This window comes from Oncorhynchus clarkii, chromosome 19, assembly GCF_045791955.1.
Source record: "Oncorhynchus clarkii lewisi isolate Uvic-CL-2024 chromosome 19, UVic_Ocla_1.0, whole genome shotgun sequence".
NCBI lineage: Eukaryota > Metazoa > Chordata > Actinopteri > Salmoniformes > Salmonidae > Oncorhynchus > Oncorhynchus clarkii.
The window spans coordinates 16,093,904-16,112,003 of record NC_092165.1 but is presented as its reverse complement, the minus strand read 5'-3'; the positions used below and the strand labels follow the sequence as shown (position 1 = coordinate 16,112,003).

The window sequence follows — 18,100 nt, the reverse complement described above, 5'->3', positions numbered from 1 at the left end:
ATGTCGCAGAGATGGTGTTCAAAACGTTCTTGTTGTAAAAACGACCTCCTCTTCATACAATTATTGTAATAGCCTCTTACTGAACACATAATGCTTGTCATGTTGATCGATATTAGGATTTTGTGCGGTTCTGTCATTGTAAAACTATCAAGCTCTCAACTAAAGGTACCGCTTTTGCAGCTTTCACCTCCCGCCTCTAGCACGCGCTAGCGTTTCGCGAATGTTGCCGGAAATAGAAACACGATTGCAGCTGATAACTCGCCAGGATCACCGTGACGTTTCAGAATAAGGCGACACTATACCAAGGAAGAAGAAGTGAACAGTGACCATGAACAATTTCCACGTTAGCGGTTTTATTGTTGTTATTTATACGTTTATTAACATCATGGAACTCAAAATATAACGAATTTAACTGCACAGCATCACATGTAGTGTTTAATTTGCGTTGAAGACGACTTGGTTGATAGATGTTATCTATATAACGTTAGCTAACAATGGCTAACTGTATGGTTTTTCACACTCAAATAGCCTCCATCATGGAGGTGCTGGCGAATGCAGCCGTGGCAGAGGTCTGTAAACTCGTAGATGACGACTATGCAGTGTTTCGTTTGGAAATAACTCAAAGCCAGAAAGAAAACAGGGCATTGCGGAGGAAACTACAGCTACTGGAACTGAAGGTGGCACGGGAGCGTGTCGTTGCCAGTCCCAGTAGTGTCAAGATCCTTGACCGACACAGAAGAATGGCAAGAGGTACATTTTGGCGGAGGCTGCGCAGCCTGTCACCGTTAATATATAGTTTAGTGACTGTCGCCCCAATCCGCTCTGTGTTCGGATGTATTACACATAATTAGGTATTGGTCAGTTGTTGGATAGTGTGCAATAATTACCCTGATTAGTAAGCTATCTTGCGCAAAGACACAATATCATATTCTAACCAGATTCTTGATTTACTGCATATTCTATTTACACAATGAAAACAGTGTTATGCATGGAATATAATACATCTCAGTACATATTATATCAAGAAGTTATGAGAATTGCTACTTTACATCCTTGTCAATTGTAGACAGTGTCAATAGTGTACAATATACCATTGACAGCACCTAAACCACCTCTTTCCCCCAATCATTCTCTCAGGTGAAATACATCTCACTGGAGGCCACAAGAGCTTTGTGAATCCAGCGGGACACAATACATGCAGAGATGACCAACTAATCACTGTTGATGAGGGGAGTGGAACCTCACCACAGAACATTATCGTGATAGAGGTTAGTGGAATAGTGTTACATTAAATTACAGTGCATCGTGTGACCAGTTCACTTCAGAAAGGCTCCCCTCAGCTTTTCACTTGCTTACATGTACATCCTCTTTTATCTGCCATAATGGAGCTTGTGAGACTTCCCTACGACATTGTTATCCGTTAATAACCTCCACTCTTCTTGTGTCAGTCTACAGAGGCTGCAGGTCCTGGGGTCAAGCAGGAGAGGTCTGAAGGAAAGCAGGACCCACGGCATAGCAGAGACATCCAGAATGGAACGGCTGGAGAGCCCCCTGTAGCCACGAAGGACCCCACCACTGCGCAGCCCAGGACCAGACACAGCATCACGGAGGTCAGTGGAACGCCGATCGCCGTCCTCAAGTCTGAGACAGACACCGAGACTTTAACTGTAACACAAATGCAATTACACAGAGGATCTGAACACAGATCATCAGGCCCAGAGATACTGGGCCTGGGGAGATTGGGCTGTCCTCCTGGCTCAGAGTATTTACCAGTATTTCACCAGAACCAGAGGACTGTTCATTCCCGTGGGGATGTTGATGGTGACTCGTTAGACACTGGCGGGGATGAACCGTCTTGCTCTTATGCAACAGAAATGGACCCTGGTAACATATCCTTGGGTTTAGAGACACGAACTGATCTGTCTAGAGGGGACTGGAACCAGTACAGTAGTAGTGTATACTCTGAAGGGTGCCTAGATGAGAAAGGCGAGGTTCTGGGCATAGATGAAGTGACTGTGAAAGTGGAGGGCGACGTTCCTCCCACATGGAATGCAGATAGTCACCTAGGAGATGGACTCACACAGGGCAGAGATTTCTTAGATTACAGGGAAAGCTTAGAGACAAATCCAAATGTCGCTACCCACTCCCCTTTACACACGTTCAGGAATCGCGACCCAGTGTCCAGATCAATGGGGCCTACTGATCCACACTGCCTCGTCCTTTTCGATAAGGGATTGAACTCAAATGACAGGGCTAAAGCCCAGGCTCGGCGTGGAGGAGCAACATCAGGCAAAAGTAAAGAGAAACGGTTCCTCTGCATTTTCTGTAGCAAAGGCTTCAGCTGCCCCCAGAAGGTGGAGATCCACCAGAGGGTCCACACAGGGGTGAAACCCTTCAGCTGTACCCAGTGTCCCATGGCCTTCGCTCAGGCTGGTGACCTGAAGAGGCACCAGAGGGTCCATACGGGGGAGAAACCCTTCAGCTGTACCCAGTGTCCCATGGCCTTTGCCCAGGCTGGTCACCTGAAGAGACACCAGAGGGTCCACACAGGGTAGAAATAATACAGCTGACCCCATTGTCAGAAGAGATTCTTGCAACAGCTGAAGATGCACCTGAAGGTCCACATGGTAGAGAGGCTATTTGCCTGTACGCACTGCGGGAAGAGGTTCTCAGAGAGGAGATACCAGAAGAAAAAACATTCCACTCGGTAGCTTCTGACGGTTAGATCAAACCCTGCATTAAAGACAAGAAGACGAAAAAGATCCACAGACTCATTTGGAATTACAAGAGTTACCGATTTCAGTGTAGAATATTGCATTCGACGTTGTGTGATATATATACACTGCTCAAAAAAATAAAGGGAACACTAAAATAACACATCCTAGGTCTGAATGAATGAAATATTCTTAATAAATACTTTTTTCTTTACATAGTTGAATGTGCTGACAACAAAATGACACAAATTATCAATGGAAATCAAATTTATCAACCCATGGAGGTCTGGATTTGGAGTCACACTCAAAATTAAAGTGGAAAACCACATTACAGGCTGATCCAACTTTGATGTAATGTCCTTAAAACAAGTCTAAATGAGGCTCAGTAGTGTGTGTGGCCTCCACGTGCCTGTATGACCTCCCTACAATGCCTGGGCATGCTCCTGATGAGGTGGCGGATGGTCTCCTGAGGGATCTCCTCCCAGACCTGGACTAAAGCATCCGCCAACTCCTGGAGAGTCTGTGGTGCAACGTGGCGTTGGTGGATGGAGTGAGACATGATGTCCCAGATGTGCTCAATTGGATTCAGGTCTGGGGAACTGGCGGTCCATAGCATCAATGCCTTCCTCTTGCAGGAACTGCTGACACACTCCAGCCACATGAGGTCTAGCATTGTCTTGCATTAGGAGGAACCCAGGGCCAACCGCACCAGCATGTGGTCTCACAAGGGGTCTGAGGATCTCATCTCGGTACCTAATGGCAGTCAGGCGAGCACATGGAGGGCTGTGCGGCCCCCCAAAGAAATGCCACCCCACACCATGACTGACCCACCGCCAAACCGGTCATGCTGGAGGATGTTGCAGGCAGCAGAACGTTCTCCACGGTGTCTCCAGACTCTTTCACGTCTGTCACGTGCTCAGTGTGAACCTGCTTTCATCTGTGAAGAGCACAGGGCGCCAGTGGCGAATTTGCCAATCTTGGTGTTCTCTGGCAAATGCCAAACGTCCTGCACGGTGTTGGGCTGTAAGCACAACCCCCACCTGTGGACGTCGGGCCCTCATACCACCCTCATGGAGTCTGTTTCTGACCGTTTGAGCAGACACATGCACATTTGTGGCCTGCTGGAGGTCATTTTGCACGGCTCTGGCAGTGCTCCTCCTGCTCCTCCTTGCACAAAGGCGGAGGTAGCGGTCCTGCTGCTGGGTTGTTGCCCTCCAACGGCCTCCTCCACATCTCCTGATGTACTGGCCTGTCTCCTGGTTGCGCCAAACCTTCTTGCCACAGCTCGCATTGATGTGCCATCCTGGATGAGCTGCACTACCTGAGCCACTTGTGTGGGTTGTAGACTCCGTCTCATGCTACCACTAGAGTGAAAGCACCGCCAGCATTCAAAAGTGACCAAAACATCAGCCAGGAAGCATAGGAACTGAGAAGTGGTCTGTGGTCACCACCTGCAGAACCACTCCTTTATTGGGGGTGTCTTGCTAATTACCTATAATTTCCACCTGTTGTCTATTCCATTTGCACAACAGCATGTGGAATTTATTGTCAATCAGTGTTGCTTCCTAAGTGGATAGTTTGATTTCACAGAAGTGTGATTGACTTGAAGTTACATTGTGTTGTTTAAGTGTTCCCTTTATTTTTTTGAGCAGTGTATAAGGCATGTACAGTTGAAGTCGGAAGTTTACATAGACCTTAGCCAAATACATTTAGACTCAGTTTTTCACAATTCCTGACATTTAATCCTGGTAAAAATTCCCTGTTTTAGGTCAGTTAGGATCACCACTTTATTTTAAGAATGGGAAATGTCAGAATAATAGTAGAGAACGATTTATTTCAGCTTTTATTTCTTTCATCACATTCCCAGTGGCTCAGAAGTTTACATACACTCAATTAGTATTTGGTAGCATTGCCTTTAAATAGTTTAACTTGGGTAAAACATTTCAGGTAGCCTTCCACAAGCTTCCCACAATAAGTTGGGTGAATTTTGGCACATTCCTCCTGACAGAGCTGGTGTAACTGAGTCAGGTTTGTAGGCCTTCTTGCTCACATACGTTTGTTCAGTTCTGCCCACAAATGTTCTATAGGATTGAGGTCAGGGCTTTGTGATGGCCACTCCAATACCTTGACTTCGATGTCCTTAAACCATTTTACCACAACTTTGGAAGTATGCTTTGGGTCATTGTCCATTTGGAAGACCAATTTGCAACCAAGCTTTAACTTCCTGACTTGAGATGTTGCTTCAATATATCCACATAATTTTCCTTCCTAATGAAGTCATCTATTTTGTGAAGTGCACCAGTCCCTCCTGCAGCAAAGCACCCCCACAACATGATGCTGCCACCTCTGTGCTTCACGGTTGGGATGGTTTTCTTCGGCTTGCAAGCCTCCCCCTTTTTCCTCCAAACATAACGATGGTCGTTTCTCCAAAAAGTACGATCTTTGTCCCCATGTGCAGTTGTAAACCTTAGTCTGGCATTTTTATGTCGGTTTTGGAGCAGGGGCTACTCCCTTACTGAGCGGCCTTTCAGGTTATGTCGATTTAGGACTTGTTTTACTGTGGATATAGATACTTTTGTACCTGTTTCCTCCAGCATCTTCACAAGGTCCTTTGCTGTTGTTCTGGGATTGATTTGCACTTTTCACACCAAAGTACGTTCATCTCCAGGAGACAGAACGTGTCTCCTTCCTGAGCGGTATGACAGCTGCGTGGTCCCATGGTGTTTATACTTGCGTCCTATTGTTTGTACAGATGAACATGGTACCTTCAGGCATTTGGAAGTTGTTCCCAAGGATGAACTTGACTTGTGGAGGTCTACAATGTTTTTTCTGAGGTCTTGGCGGATTTCTTTTGATTTTCCCATGATGTCAAGCAAAGAGGCAGTGCGTTTGAAGGTAGGCCTTGAAATAAAACCACAGGTACACCTCCAATTGACTCAAATGGTGTCAATTAGCCTAACAGAAGCTTCTAAAGCCATGACCTAACATTGGGGAATTTTCCAAGCTGTTTAAAGTCACAGTAAACTTCTGACTTCAACTGTATAGGGCTGGGCGATTTATATCCAATTAATTCAAATTAATGTTTGAAATGCATGTATCACAAGAATTTTGTTTTTATTTGTATATATATTTTGCATTCTACAGTGCCTTCAGAAAGTATTCATAGCCCTTGACTTATTCCATATTTTGTTACAGCCTGAATTCAAAATGGATTAAAAATATAATAACTCTTGACCATCTACACAATACCCCATAATGAAAATACACAATACTCCATAATGAAAATACACAATAACCCATAATGAAAATACAGAAATATCTAATTTATAAAAGTAGTCACACTCCTAAGTCAATGCATGTTAGAATTACAGCTGTGAGTGTCTAAGATCTTTCCACACCTGGATTGTACAATATTTGCACATACGTTTTTAATTCTTCAAACTCTGCCAAGTTGGTTGTTGATAATTGCTCCACAGCCATTTTCAAGTCTTGCAATAGATTTTCAAGTAGATTTAAGTCAAAACTGTACTTAGGCCCCTCAGGAACATTCAACGTCATCTTGGTAAGCAACTCCAGTATATATTTGGCCTTGTGTTTTGGGTTATTGTCCTTCTGAAAGGTGAACTCTTTCCCAGTGTCTGTTGGAAAGCAAACTGAACCAGGTTTTCCACTAGGCATTTGCCTGCGCCTAGCTCTATTCCGTAGTCCTTTGCCAATTTACAAGCTAACCCATAACATGATGTGGCTATCATCATGCTTGAAAATATGATGTGTTACTCAGTGATGTATTGGATTTGCCCCAAACGTAACGCTTTGCATTCAGGACTTTTATTTCTTTGCCATATTTTTTTGCATTATTACTTTAGTGCCTTATTGCAAACAGGAGGCATGTTTTGGAATATTTTTATTCTGTACAGGCTTCCTTCTTTTCACTCTGTAATTTGTGTTAGTGTTGTGGATTAACTATAATGTTGTTGATCCATCCTCAATTTTCTTCTCTCAGCCATGAAACTCTAACTGTTTAAAAGTCACAATTGGCCTTGTGATGAAGTTCCTGAGCGGTTTCCTTCCTCTCCAGCAACTGAGTTAGGAAGAACGCCTATATATTTGTTGTGACTGAGTGTATCCAAAGTGTAATTCATAACTTCACCATGCTGAAAGGTATATTCAATGTCTGCTTTTTAAAATGTTTTACCCATCTACTGGGTGCCCTTATTTGCGAGGAATTGGAAAACCTCCCTGGTCTTTGTGGTTGAATCTGAGTTGCAGCGATGGGACAAGACTGTAACTACCAATTGATACCACAAAATTGGGGTGAAAAAAATATTTAAAAAAACATGATTGTGGAAAATTAATGTTCAGTTTTGTCGCAAGTGGTTGTGGTTCTACGTACCGCTAGCTGTATTTTAGCCACATAGCACACATGCGCTTGCTGTCTAGTCTGTGTTTTATAAATGTGCAATGTATGTATGTAAAGAAAAAAAAATACATTCATAAAAGGAATTGGCAACTCGTTCTCATTCCGAGAAATAAGCATCTTCTTGTCCAGGTAGGCCACTTGATTTCAATATCTAAACAAAGTGAACAGGCTATGTTGTTCAAACAGTTGGAGATGGACAGGAGGGTGCAATCATCACACTTCAACTGTTCTGCCTTGGTAGCAAGCAAATAGATCCAAGTGAACCAATAACTTTGATTTGAAGTTGGCTAGACTTGAAATATAAAGATTAGCTGGCTACTCACTAGAACGTGGACTTGTGCTTGAGAGATTGTTTATGAGACTGGTGTTAATTTTCAGCTACAAGGAGATAGTCATTATTAGTGAATGCACGTTATGCAGGGTTCTGGTTAAATTTGTAACATAAATGGCATTTTCATAGACTAGAAAGCTAGGTCAGTGATTAATGCAAAAAAAAGCTGTTTAAAATATTTTGATAAAATAATTACATTATTTGTGGGTCTTATGGTTGTGGAAGGTCATATTTAGCCTAGGTATAATTTTACAAACCCTTAATTCATTAGATTTATTTATGACTGTTTGAAATTAATTGTATTGACCTTTTTTAATTGTGCAACAAAGCTTATTTAGAAAATCGAGATATAGATCATGAATCACCCATAAGTTTGAAAAAATCTAAATGATTTTTAGGCCGTATCGCCCAGCCCTAGGCATATAAGCCTAAAAAGTATGTTTATATATTGTTTGTATTGTATAGGCTCTGACGTTCATAAATGCCTATTTCATTACTTCCATTCAACTACTTCATTTCTTTCCCAAGACACTTTTTAATGAGAATGTATGTCGTTTATCATGGAGATTTGTAGTTGAGACGTGTATATGTGGTTTTCATATGGTGTATTTAAAACTTGTGTTTAATAAATACAAAATGGGACTTTTCATGCAGACTGAGACTTTCTTTAGTTCACATCTGATCTCACCCTATTCTGCATACACCTGACAGTGCTTTATAACCAATATACACTTACTAAATATACCTACACATACCCACACACTAACAAACACCTACTGTACACCTCAAAATAGTTTAGTCAGGTTTGTCTGATGGCGACTTAGAACTTATCATAGCTGAATTATTTTTTACCCACAACATGTCCACTATGATGGGTTTAACAACAATAAAGTAATAAAGTTATGTAACTAGAGTATAGGACTCAAACGCAGTGGGGATGGGTAAACACTCCATGTTGAAAGTGTGTTTATTATTTGTGTGTATATACCTGAGGGAGTGTATATCTGTATCACCTGTCTCTTCCAGGAGGAGGAGGGTCCAGAGGTGCTGCTGGTGAAGGAGGAGGGGTGTGAGGAGAGTCTGGGGAACCCTGAGGGGAACATGGACATGGAGGAAAACCAGACTACACCTCCTGAACCCACAGAGGAACCAGCTGAGCAGCACAGGATCACACACAGTCTCACTGAGGTGAGCCCACTGTAAACTACTGTCTGCATGTTAGTAGGTCAGGGCTCGTATCTACAAAGCCTCTCAGAGCAGGGTAGCTGATCTAGGATCTGTTTAGCCTTTTAGATTCTAATGAATAAAGATAGGTAGACAGATGGGGACCTAATCCTAGATCAGCATTATTACGCTGAGACGTACAAGTATTTCGCTACAACCGCAATAACATCTGTGTACATCTGTGTATGTGACCAATAAAATGTGATCCTAGATGAGCCCTCCTACTTCTAGATACCGGCCCTGATGTTGCCTTAGTCATCATTGCGACCAGGGTCTCTTTCACAAGTGGGCCCTGCTTATACAATTCATAATCAAATCCGATATAATGTAAAACAAACAAAAATACAGAATTACACAAATATTCAAGAAAAGTTTACGATGGCCACCAAACAATATTTTAAATTGCCCGAGCGGCACCAGAACATCCAATTGTAATGTATTTTGTAGTTGGTTCCAGCAATGAGGTGCATTATAACAAAAAGTGGATTTACCTAGTTTGGCGGAGACCCGAGGAAACTCAAGTGTTAACCAACCGTATGAATGGGTTTGGTATCTCATGATTTTTATACTTTAACAACAAAGTTAGGTAAGTTGGAAGCTTGTGTAGTAGAGCTTTGTAAACAATTAAACAAACAAATAAGGAGTAATGAAGTGATCTTCGGGACTTTAATGAGGACCAGCCAATTTGATACAGGATGCAGTGGTGAATATTAAAACTGTCACCTGTGATAAAACAAATGGCACTATGGTCGACGGTATCTAAAGGTTTAAAACTAGTGGCTGCGGCAATCTTGTAAATGGTGTCACCGTTTTCAAAAACTATCAGGAAAGTTGACTGTACAATCTGCTTTCTGCTATTCTGGGAAAGGAAATATCTATTTCTAGAAAATAATCCCACTTTCAAGTTTTTTAACTAGCTCATCCGTAACTTTTTTGGGGAATATTAAATCTTTGTCAATCCAAATGCCCAGATATTTACAATTGGGAACCTGATCAATGGGAGAACCAACAATCCAATTAATAGAAATGTACATACATGTTCCCTTCTTTGCGAGGCATTGGAAAACCTCCCTGGTCTTGGTGGTTGAATCTGTGTTTGAAATTCACTGCTTGACTGAGGGACCTTTACAGATGATTGTATGTGGGGGATACATAGATGAAGTAGTCATTCAAAAAGCATGTTAAACACTATTATTGCACACAGAGTGTCTTGTTTAAGCAGGTCCAGTAATATCCACTCAACTTTCATGGGCATATCACGTGGCAGCTGTAAATCAGCCAGCCGCATCCCCTACCAGCCCTCACTCACCTGCTTCTCTCCGTCTGTTCTCCATGTGAGTCTATTCCTCTGTCATTAAAATATATATATATATAATTTTGCGGTGATGCAGACCCTGATGAATCTTCTGTTAGATTTGTAAACGTATTACATGGGAGCAGCGCACAAAGTAAGCAATGTGGATAAATTGTAAAATGTCCTCGCCTTTTATAACCATGAGCACAGATCAGTCTGGGTAGACTTTGCAAGTTCACTGTCATGCAGCCTCTGAGTGTCAGAGAGGGAAAATCAAGCACTGCTTTGCGACACGCATGCTTGCAGCTTTACAGCAAATAAAACGACTCGTCTCTAACCTAAACGGTTAAACAAATATTACCGGAGATGCCTTTTTTTCTTTCTATCGGGATTCGCACGCATTTGACATAATTTCACAAGTCATGTCGCGGGCCATTTTTAAAAGAATCCCTGGTCGCTAATAATTGGTTTGATAACTAACAGCGTTGTTCGGTCGTGTTACCTACTGTAGCTAGCTAACAACCTAAACTTGACAGTAAGTTTAGGCAAATTTGATTGGCACAGGAAGAAAGAAAAGGCTCTGCTGCTCATGAGATGTGCTTCCAAAGGTAGGATTCACATAGGCCTAATGTAAGCCTAAACTATATCAAAAATCAATGTCTTTCTGGTGCTCCTTAAATTCAGTTTGGTGCCTAACATTGTAAAAGTTGGGAGCAGTGTGTGTTTGTGGGGGGTTAGAGAGAGTGGTGTGTGTGTGTGTGTGTGTGTGTGTGTGTGTTTTTGAGAGTGAGGGCGACAGTGTGTGTGTGCCTGTTAACTAAAGAGTAAAGGTTTCATGCAGTGTTTTTCCCCTTACTGGCACAATGACATGCAGATAAATATGCATGTACAGTATATTCCTTCCTCCTATTCCTCCAGCTAAATCACAGGTAGGCCTTTGCAAATATCAACAAATCAGCCCTTCTATGCCGTGTTCTGTTAAACACTGTGAAGTTAAATTCAATGTGTTGTATTGAGTAGAAGTCAGAATTTTAGTGACAGGTTTTTGGAGGCATTTTTGAAAACGTGAACAAGCGTCCGATGAACGGTGCGCACAGGATGCTAAGCCACAGATTTTTCCCCCCAACCATGGTATCGTGATACTATTCGGTGTCGTGATACTTGGCCTGGTATTGTATCGTTTGTAAAATGTTGGTATCATGACAACACTCGTTCAAATAAATAATGCAAAATAGGTGGCAAAGTCAGCCAGGCAGCTCAGCTGATTGGTTGACATAATGTAAATGTAGATTTTTTTTTTTTTTTACAAAACTTAACAAAATTATGAAATTATATTACCAAACCAAGATAAATGACCTAAAATCCCAATGGAAAAATACTTTGGAGTACCTTAAGTTATATTATGGGTAGAAATCCCAATTATTCTCCATCATTAATTTTGATGGGTAATTTATAACAAAACCTTTTGATATTGACAATCATTTCAATGACTAATCAGGGCATAACTACAATCTGTCTCTTTAATTAGTGCACATGCTCACTAGGCCCAAGCTCTTTTTCCCTGGCTAAAATGTTCTTATTATACCTCACTGGGCTAAACTAGCTGTCTAGCTGAACTATGCCGAACTTCATAAATACTGCACCCTCAATTTCAAAACTTCTTTGCTAGTTATACAATCATGTAACTAAGTAATTAGCTGGGGGAAAAATGTAATTATGTTTTGTTGAACAGTCATATCTGGTTTGAGATGTCTGTCATAAGATGACGTTGGTGAAGGATATCATTGCTACTTAACGGGGATTCAAGTTCAGTTTTGAGATCCACCGGCATCATTGGCGTAGGGTTAGCTGGACATTTCTGACTGGTCTTGGAACTGTGACAACAGTCAGCCTCTCTCCGCTTGGCTCAATGGGATATGTAGTGATTTTTGCCAACACAGCCAGATATTTACAGTCTTGTACCCTTAACCATTTTTTTAACTGACTATTGAATTACTTAATTAAATCGGACTATCAGTATAATGAGTAATCCAGGAATGTCACAAGTTAATTCACATGACAACTTGCATAAATAGCAAATCTACAGATCGCTAAGACTACACTGAATGGCTAAATTACTTCCGAACTCTCAGGTTCCACGGAGCTCCTCTTCACCCCTCTGATCATGGTCAAGTCATAATGAGAGTTGTTGTGAAGATGGGGAGGGGCCTGTCTGTTGTTCTGTGTTACAGTACAAATCACCTGCACTGTAAAATCAACTGTTAAGGGTCTGGTCTTGGCCCATCTTGATTACTGTCTGGTAATATGGTCAAGTGCAGCAAAGAAAGACCTACCTAGCAAAGCTGCATCTGTCTCAAAGCACTGAGATGCAGTGCCTCAGACCTCTGCGCCACTCAGGAGCACTAAAGGGTTGACGAGAGATGAACTGCTTCTATTCCAGTTTTCATCCGGAAATATTACTGTGATGAAAATTCCCGATTGTCTGCATAATCAAATAACATTCAGCTTACACACCCCACAAGACATGCCACCACGGGTCTCTTCACAGTCCCCAAGTCCGAAAACAAATTAACGGAAACACACAGTATTATACTGAGCCGTGATCGCATGGAACTCCATTCCATCTCCTATTACTCATGCATCTCATTGACCGGTGGGGTCTGTGAGGCGACACACTAACACACACATTTTTGTTGTTGTATTGTTTGTATATAGTATTTTAAATTTGTGTGACTGTCCTTGTCTATCACTAAGTGTTTTGTTACTTGTCGTCCTTTGTGTTTTTTTTGTGGACCCCAGGAAGACTTTTGCTGCTGCTTCAGCAAAAGCTGATGGGGATCCAAATAGTGTTGTCTGCGTACATGCCTTTCAATGATACAAGTCCAACCCAAATAGTGCCAACTAAACCCAACCTTTACTATTGCAGTCAATAGACATGGAGGATGGGAAGCCTGATCTGCTGCTGGTCAAACAGGAGACAATGGAAGATGAAGCAGAGAGCATTGATCTGCTGAGTGGACTAAAGATGGGGGAGCAAGGTAAGAGAGAAATACATATAGCCTACATACAGTAATAGATCTTCAATGGGAATAGTGATGCACCTGGCTATTATTTTGTCCATACAACTCCATATGTAGAGTTTTCTTTGCCATATTTTTAAAGTCTATTTTGTGACCTATTCCTGCAGGTAGTTGGCTGGAGGCTAACAAAGGAGACTGGGTGGCCATCTTGGATTCGCAGGCCAGGACCAGAGGTGACATAGTGGATGTCAGGGGATGGGACAGTGTCCTCAACTCTGGGCTGGGGAACAACACTGTTAACCACAACCAGAAACAGACAGTCGAACACAAAACAACATCCGATCTTAGACTCCGTGACAACAGACTGGCTGAGACCAGGGCGAGGGGTAGATTTGGTCTGCAGGGACGGGGAGGTGTCTGTATGCGGCGGGAGAGAACAGATACAGACTCTGCTAGCGATGCTCCGTCCTGCTCCTATAGTTGTGATTCAGAGAGACGGATTGGGCCTCAGGTTAACCCTGTAACCGATGCTGCCTTCAGCCTACCTTCTATAGGATCTATCAATTGGAACATGGACCCTGCGACAACACAGACACTCCCTGGCATTCGTCCTCCTCACACTCTCCTAATGTTAAACCAGACCTCAGACAATGCCTGTGCCTCAACACTAAATGGCAACACAAGCCCATTGACAAATGACAGTAGTGGAAGCAGCATTAGTAAAGGTGGCGGCGCCAAAGAGAAGCGCTTCCCGTGTTCGTTCTGTGGGAAAGCCTTCCGTTTCCCCCAACAGGTGGCAATCCACCAGAGGTTGCACATGGGGGAGAAACCGTTCGGCTGCCACCTGTGCCGGGCTAGTTTCTCCCACTCGTCCAACCTGAAGAGGCACCAGAGGGTCCACACAGGGGAGAAACCATTCGGCTGCCACTTGTGCCGGGCTAGTTTCTCACACTCGTCCAACCTGAAGAGGCACCAGAGGGTCCACACAGGGGAGAAACCCTACAGCTGCCCCAGTGTAAGAATAAGTTCTCCCACCAGCTGAAGATGCAGTTGAAGGTCCACAAGGGAGAGAGGCCTTTCGCCTGTACGCACTGTAGGAAGAGGTTCTCAGGGAGGAGCTACCTCAGGATACACCAGCAGAAAATGCACATGAGTAGTGACATGTAACGTAGTACTAGTTAGTTAGTTTGTAGTTAATTCTGTTTGGGATATAGTAGGGAACTGGATGAGGAGAACTTAGGAAAAAGTATGATGAGGCAGAGTAGATAATATGGTGATGGCTGGTGTGATGGTGTCTGTAAAAATGCGTCACTGATGAAGAGTGACAGACTTTGTCTTTAGGTGTTTATTAGTGAGAATGATAGTGCCTTAATTAATGTTTACTTGACGAAGTAGTGAAGATGTATGTAGTGTGCAATTCCACGCTAACAGTGACGCTGATGCTCACTTTTTCACTTTATGTATGCTAAGAAAAAACCATTGATTGCAAAGTTTAACAAACCATACATACACCTACAGTTGAAGTTGGAAGTTTACATACACCTTAGCCAAATACATTTAAACAATTCCTGACATTTAATCCTAGTAAAAATTCCCTGTCTTAAGTCAGTTAGGATCACAAATATATTTTAAGAATGTGAAATGTCTGAAAAATAGTAAAGTGATTTATTTCAGCTATTATTTAATTCATCACATTCCCAGTGGGACAGAAGTTTTTGTATACTCAATTAGTATTTGGTAGCATTGCCTTTATTGTTTAACTTGGGTCAAACGTTTTGGGTAGCCTTCCACAAGCTTTCCATAATAAGTTGGGTGAATTTTGTCCCATTCCTCCTGACAGAGCTGGTAAAACTGAGTCAGGTTTGTAGGCCTTCTTGCTCGCACACGCTTTTTCAGTTCTGCCCACACATTTTCTATAGGATTGATGTCAGAGTTTTGTGATGGCCACTCCAGTACCTTGACTTAGTTGTCCTTAAGCCATTTTGCCACAACTTTGGAATAATGCTTGGGATCATTGTCCATTTGGAGGACTCATTTGCGACCAAGCTTTAACTTCCTGATTGATGTCTTGAGATGTTGCTTTAATATATCCACATAATTTTCCATCCTCATGATGCCATCTATTTTGTGAAGTGCACCAGTCACTCCTGCAGCAAAGCACCTCCACAACATGATGCTGCCACCTCCGTGCTTCACAGTTGGGATGGTGTTCTTCGGCTTGCAAGCCTCCCCCTTTTCCTCCAAACATAACAATGGTCATTATGGCCAAACAGTTCTATTTTTGTTTCATCAGACCAGAGGACATTTCTCCAAAAAGTACGGTCTTTGTCCCTATGTGCATTTGCAATCCGTAGTCTGGCTTTTTTATGGCGGTTTTGGAGCAGTGGCTTCTTTCTTGCTGAGCGGCCTTTCAGGTCATGTCGATATAGGACCTGTTTTACTGTGGATATAAATTATTTTGTACCTGTTTCCTCCAGCATCTTCACAAGGTTCTTTGCTGTTCTGGGATTGATTTGCACTTTTCACACCAAAGTACGTTCATCTCAAGAAGACAGAACTTGTCTCATTCCGGAGCAGTATGACAGCTGCGTAGTCTCATGGTGTTTATACTTGCGTACTATTGTTTGTACAGATGAACGTGGTACCTTCAGGCGTTTGGAAATTGCTCCCAAGGATGAACCAGACTTGTGGAGGTCTTGGATGATTTCTTTTGATTTTCCCATGATGTCAAGCAAAGAGGCACTGGGTTTGAAGGTAGGCCTTGAAATACATCCACAGGTACACCTCCAATTGACTCAAATTATGTCAATTAGCCTATCAGAAGCTTCTAAAGCCATGACATCATTTTCTGGAATTTTCCCAAGCTTTTTAAAGGCACAGTCAACTTAGTGTATATAAACTTCTGACCCACTGGAATTGTGACACAGTGAGTTATAAGTAATAGTCTGTAATAAAAGTAATCTGTAATAAAAGTGAAATAATCTGTAAACAGTTGTTGGAAAAAAATTGCTTGTGTCATGCACACAGTAGATGTCCTAACCGACTTGCCAAAACTATAGTTTGTTAACAAGAAATTTGTGGAGTGGTGGAAAAGGGAGTTTTAATGACTCCAACCTACGTGTATGTAAACTTCTGACTTCAACTGTATATGCAGAAGTCTACTTTTAACAATTGCCACTGACAATGTTACTAAAACACATTTATTTGAGGAACGGTGCAGATGCAAATTTTGATAAAAGAAAGTTTTTTTGTGACCACTTTTTCCCCAAAACTCTGAATTCAGATTCAAATATGTCTGCAGAAAGAATGTGTCAGCTATGATATGACACCTTGAGTTTGAAAAAAACAATGTAGATGATTGAACTACAGTCAGTGAAGTGGATCAACACGCAGTAACATAATGACATCATGGGTCCTTGATCTGTACTATATAGAAATGCATAATTATGAGTGTAATTCTCTAAAATCAAATCAAATCAAATTTATTTATATAGTCCTTCGTACATCAGCTGATATCTCAAAGTGCTGTACAGAAACCCAGCCTAAAACCCCAAACAGCAAGCAATGCAGGTGTAGAAGCACGGTGGCTAGGAAAAACTCCCTAGAAAGGCCAAAACCTAGGAAGAAACCTAGAGAGGAACCAGGCTATGTGGGGTGGCCAGTCCTCTTCTGGCTGTGCCGGGTAGAGATTATAACAAAACATGGTCAAGATGTTCAAATGTTCATAAATGACCAGCATGGTCGAATAATAATAAGGCAGAACAGTTGAAACTGGAGCAGCAGCACAGTCAGGTGGACTGGGGACAGCAAGGAGTCATCATGTCAGGTATTCCTGGGGCATGGTCCTAGGGCTCAGGTCCTCCGAGAGAGAGAAAGAAAGAGAGAATTAGAGAGAGCATATGTGGGATGGCCAGTCCTCTTCTGGCTGTGCCGGGTGGAGATTATAACAGAACATGGCCAAGATGTTCAAATGTTCATAAATGACCAGCATGGTCGAATAATATTAAGGCAGAACAGTTGAAACTGGAGCAGCAGCACAGCCAGGTGGACTGGGGACAGCAAGGAGTCATCATGTCAGGTAGTCCTAGGGCTCAGGTCCTCCGAGAGAGGGGGGGGGGGGGGGGGGTCAAAAGTAACAGGTAGTATCTGGTGTGGCCACCAGCTGCATTAAGTACTGCAGTGCTTCTCCTCCTCATGGACTGCATCAGATTTGCCAGTTCTTGCTGTGAGATGTTACCCCACTCTTCGACCAAGGCACCTGCAAGTTCCCGGATATTTCTGGGGGGAATGGCCCTAGTTCTCACCTTCCGATCCAACAAGTCCCAGATGTGCTCAATGGGATTGAGATCCGGGCTCTTCGCTGGCCATGGCAGAGCACTGACATTCCTGTCTTGCAGGAAATCACGCACAGAACGAGCAGTATGGCTGGTGGCATTGTCATGCTGGAGGGTCATGTCAGGTTGAGCCTGCAGGAAGGGTACCACATGAGGGGGGAGGATGTCTTTCCTGTAACGCACAGCGTTGAGATTGCCTGCAATGACAACAAGCTCAGTCCGATGATGCTGTGACACACCGCCCCAGACCATGACGGACCCTCCACCTCGATCCCGCTCCAGAGTACAGGCCTCCTTCGACTATAAACGTGAATCTGACCATCACCCCTGGTGAGATAAAACCACGACTCGTCAGTGAAGAGCACTTTTTGCCAGTCCTGTCTGGTCCAGCGACGGTGGGTTTGTGCCCATAGCCGACGATGTTGCCGGTGATGTTTGGTGAGGACCTGCCTTACAACAGGCCTACAAGCCCTCAGTCCAGCCTCTCTCAGCCTATTGCGGACAGCCTAAGAACTGATGGAGGGGTTGTGTGTTCCTGGTGTAACTCGGGCAGTTTTTGCCATCCTGTACCTGTCCCGCAGTTGTGATGTTCGGATATACCGATCCTGTGCAGGTGTTGTTACACGTGGTCTGCCACTGCGAGGACGGTCTGCCACTGCGATGACGATCAGCTGTCTCCCTGTAGCGCTGTCTTAGGCGTCTCACAGTATGGACATTGCAATTTATTGCCCTGGCCACATCTGCAGTCCTCATGCCTCCTTGA

At 43.0% G+C, this 18,100-nt stretch overlaps 2 protein-coding genes across 2 annotated transcripts; both read left to right on the top strand.

The window, feature by feature from the left end:
• Positions 1-282: 282 nt before the first annotated feature.
• Positions 283-16,468, top strand: LOC139374751 (uncharacterized). The gene is made up of 6 exons (XM_071115880.1): positions 283-750; positions 1,138-1,268; positions 1,449-1,610; positions 8,492-8,653; positions 12,910-13,021; positions 13,171-16,468. Exons 1-6 carry the CDS (start codon positions 495-497, stop codon positions 14,043-14,045), a joined length of 1,698 nt encoding a protein of 565 aa, XP_070971981.1. The 5' UTR covers positions 283-494; the 3' UTR covers positions 14,046-16,468.
• Positions 1,875-2,775, top strand: LOC139374752 (gastrula zinc finger protein xLCGF3.1-like). Its single transcript, XM_071115881.1, is given in 1 exon segment — positions 1,875-2,775. A coding segment is annotated over 1 exon segment (837 nt). The 3' UTR covers positions 2,712-2,775.
• Positions 16,469-18,100: the final 1,632 nt, after the last annotated feature.

Excerpts from the sequence above, each read along its gene's own strand:
- LOC139374751 (XM_071115880.1), top strand. The coding sequence starts at position 495 with ATGGCTAACTGTATGGTTTTTCACACTCAAATAGCCTCCATCATGGAG. Across the intron at positions 8,654-12,909 it reads TCACACACAGTCTCACTGAG|TCAATAGACATGGAGGATGG; the intron begins GTGAGCCCACTG and ends TTACTATTGCAG. Across the intron at positions 13,022-13,170 it reads ACTAAAGATGGGGGAGCAAG|GTAGTTGGCTGGAGGCTAAC; the intron begins GTAAGAGAGAAA and ends CTATTCCTGCAG.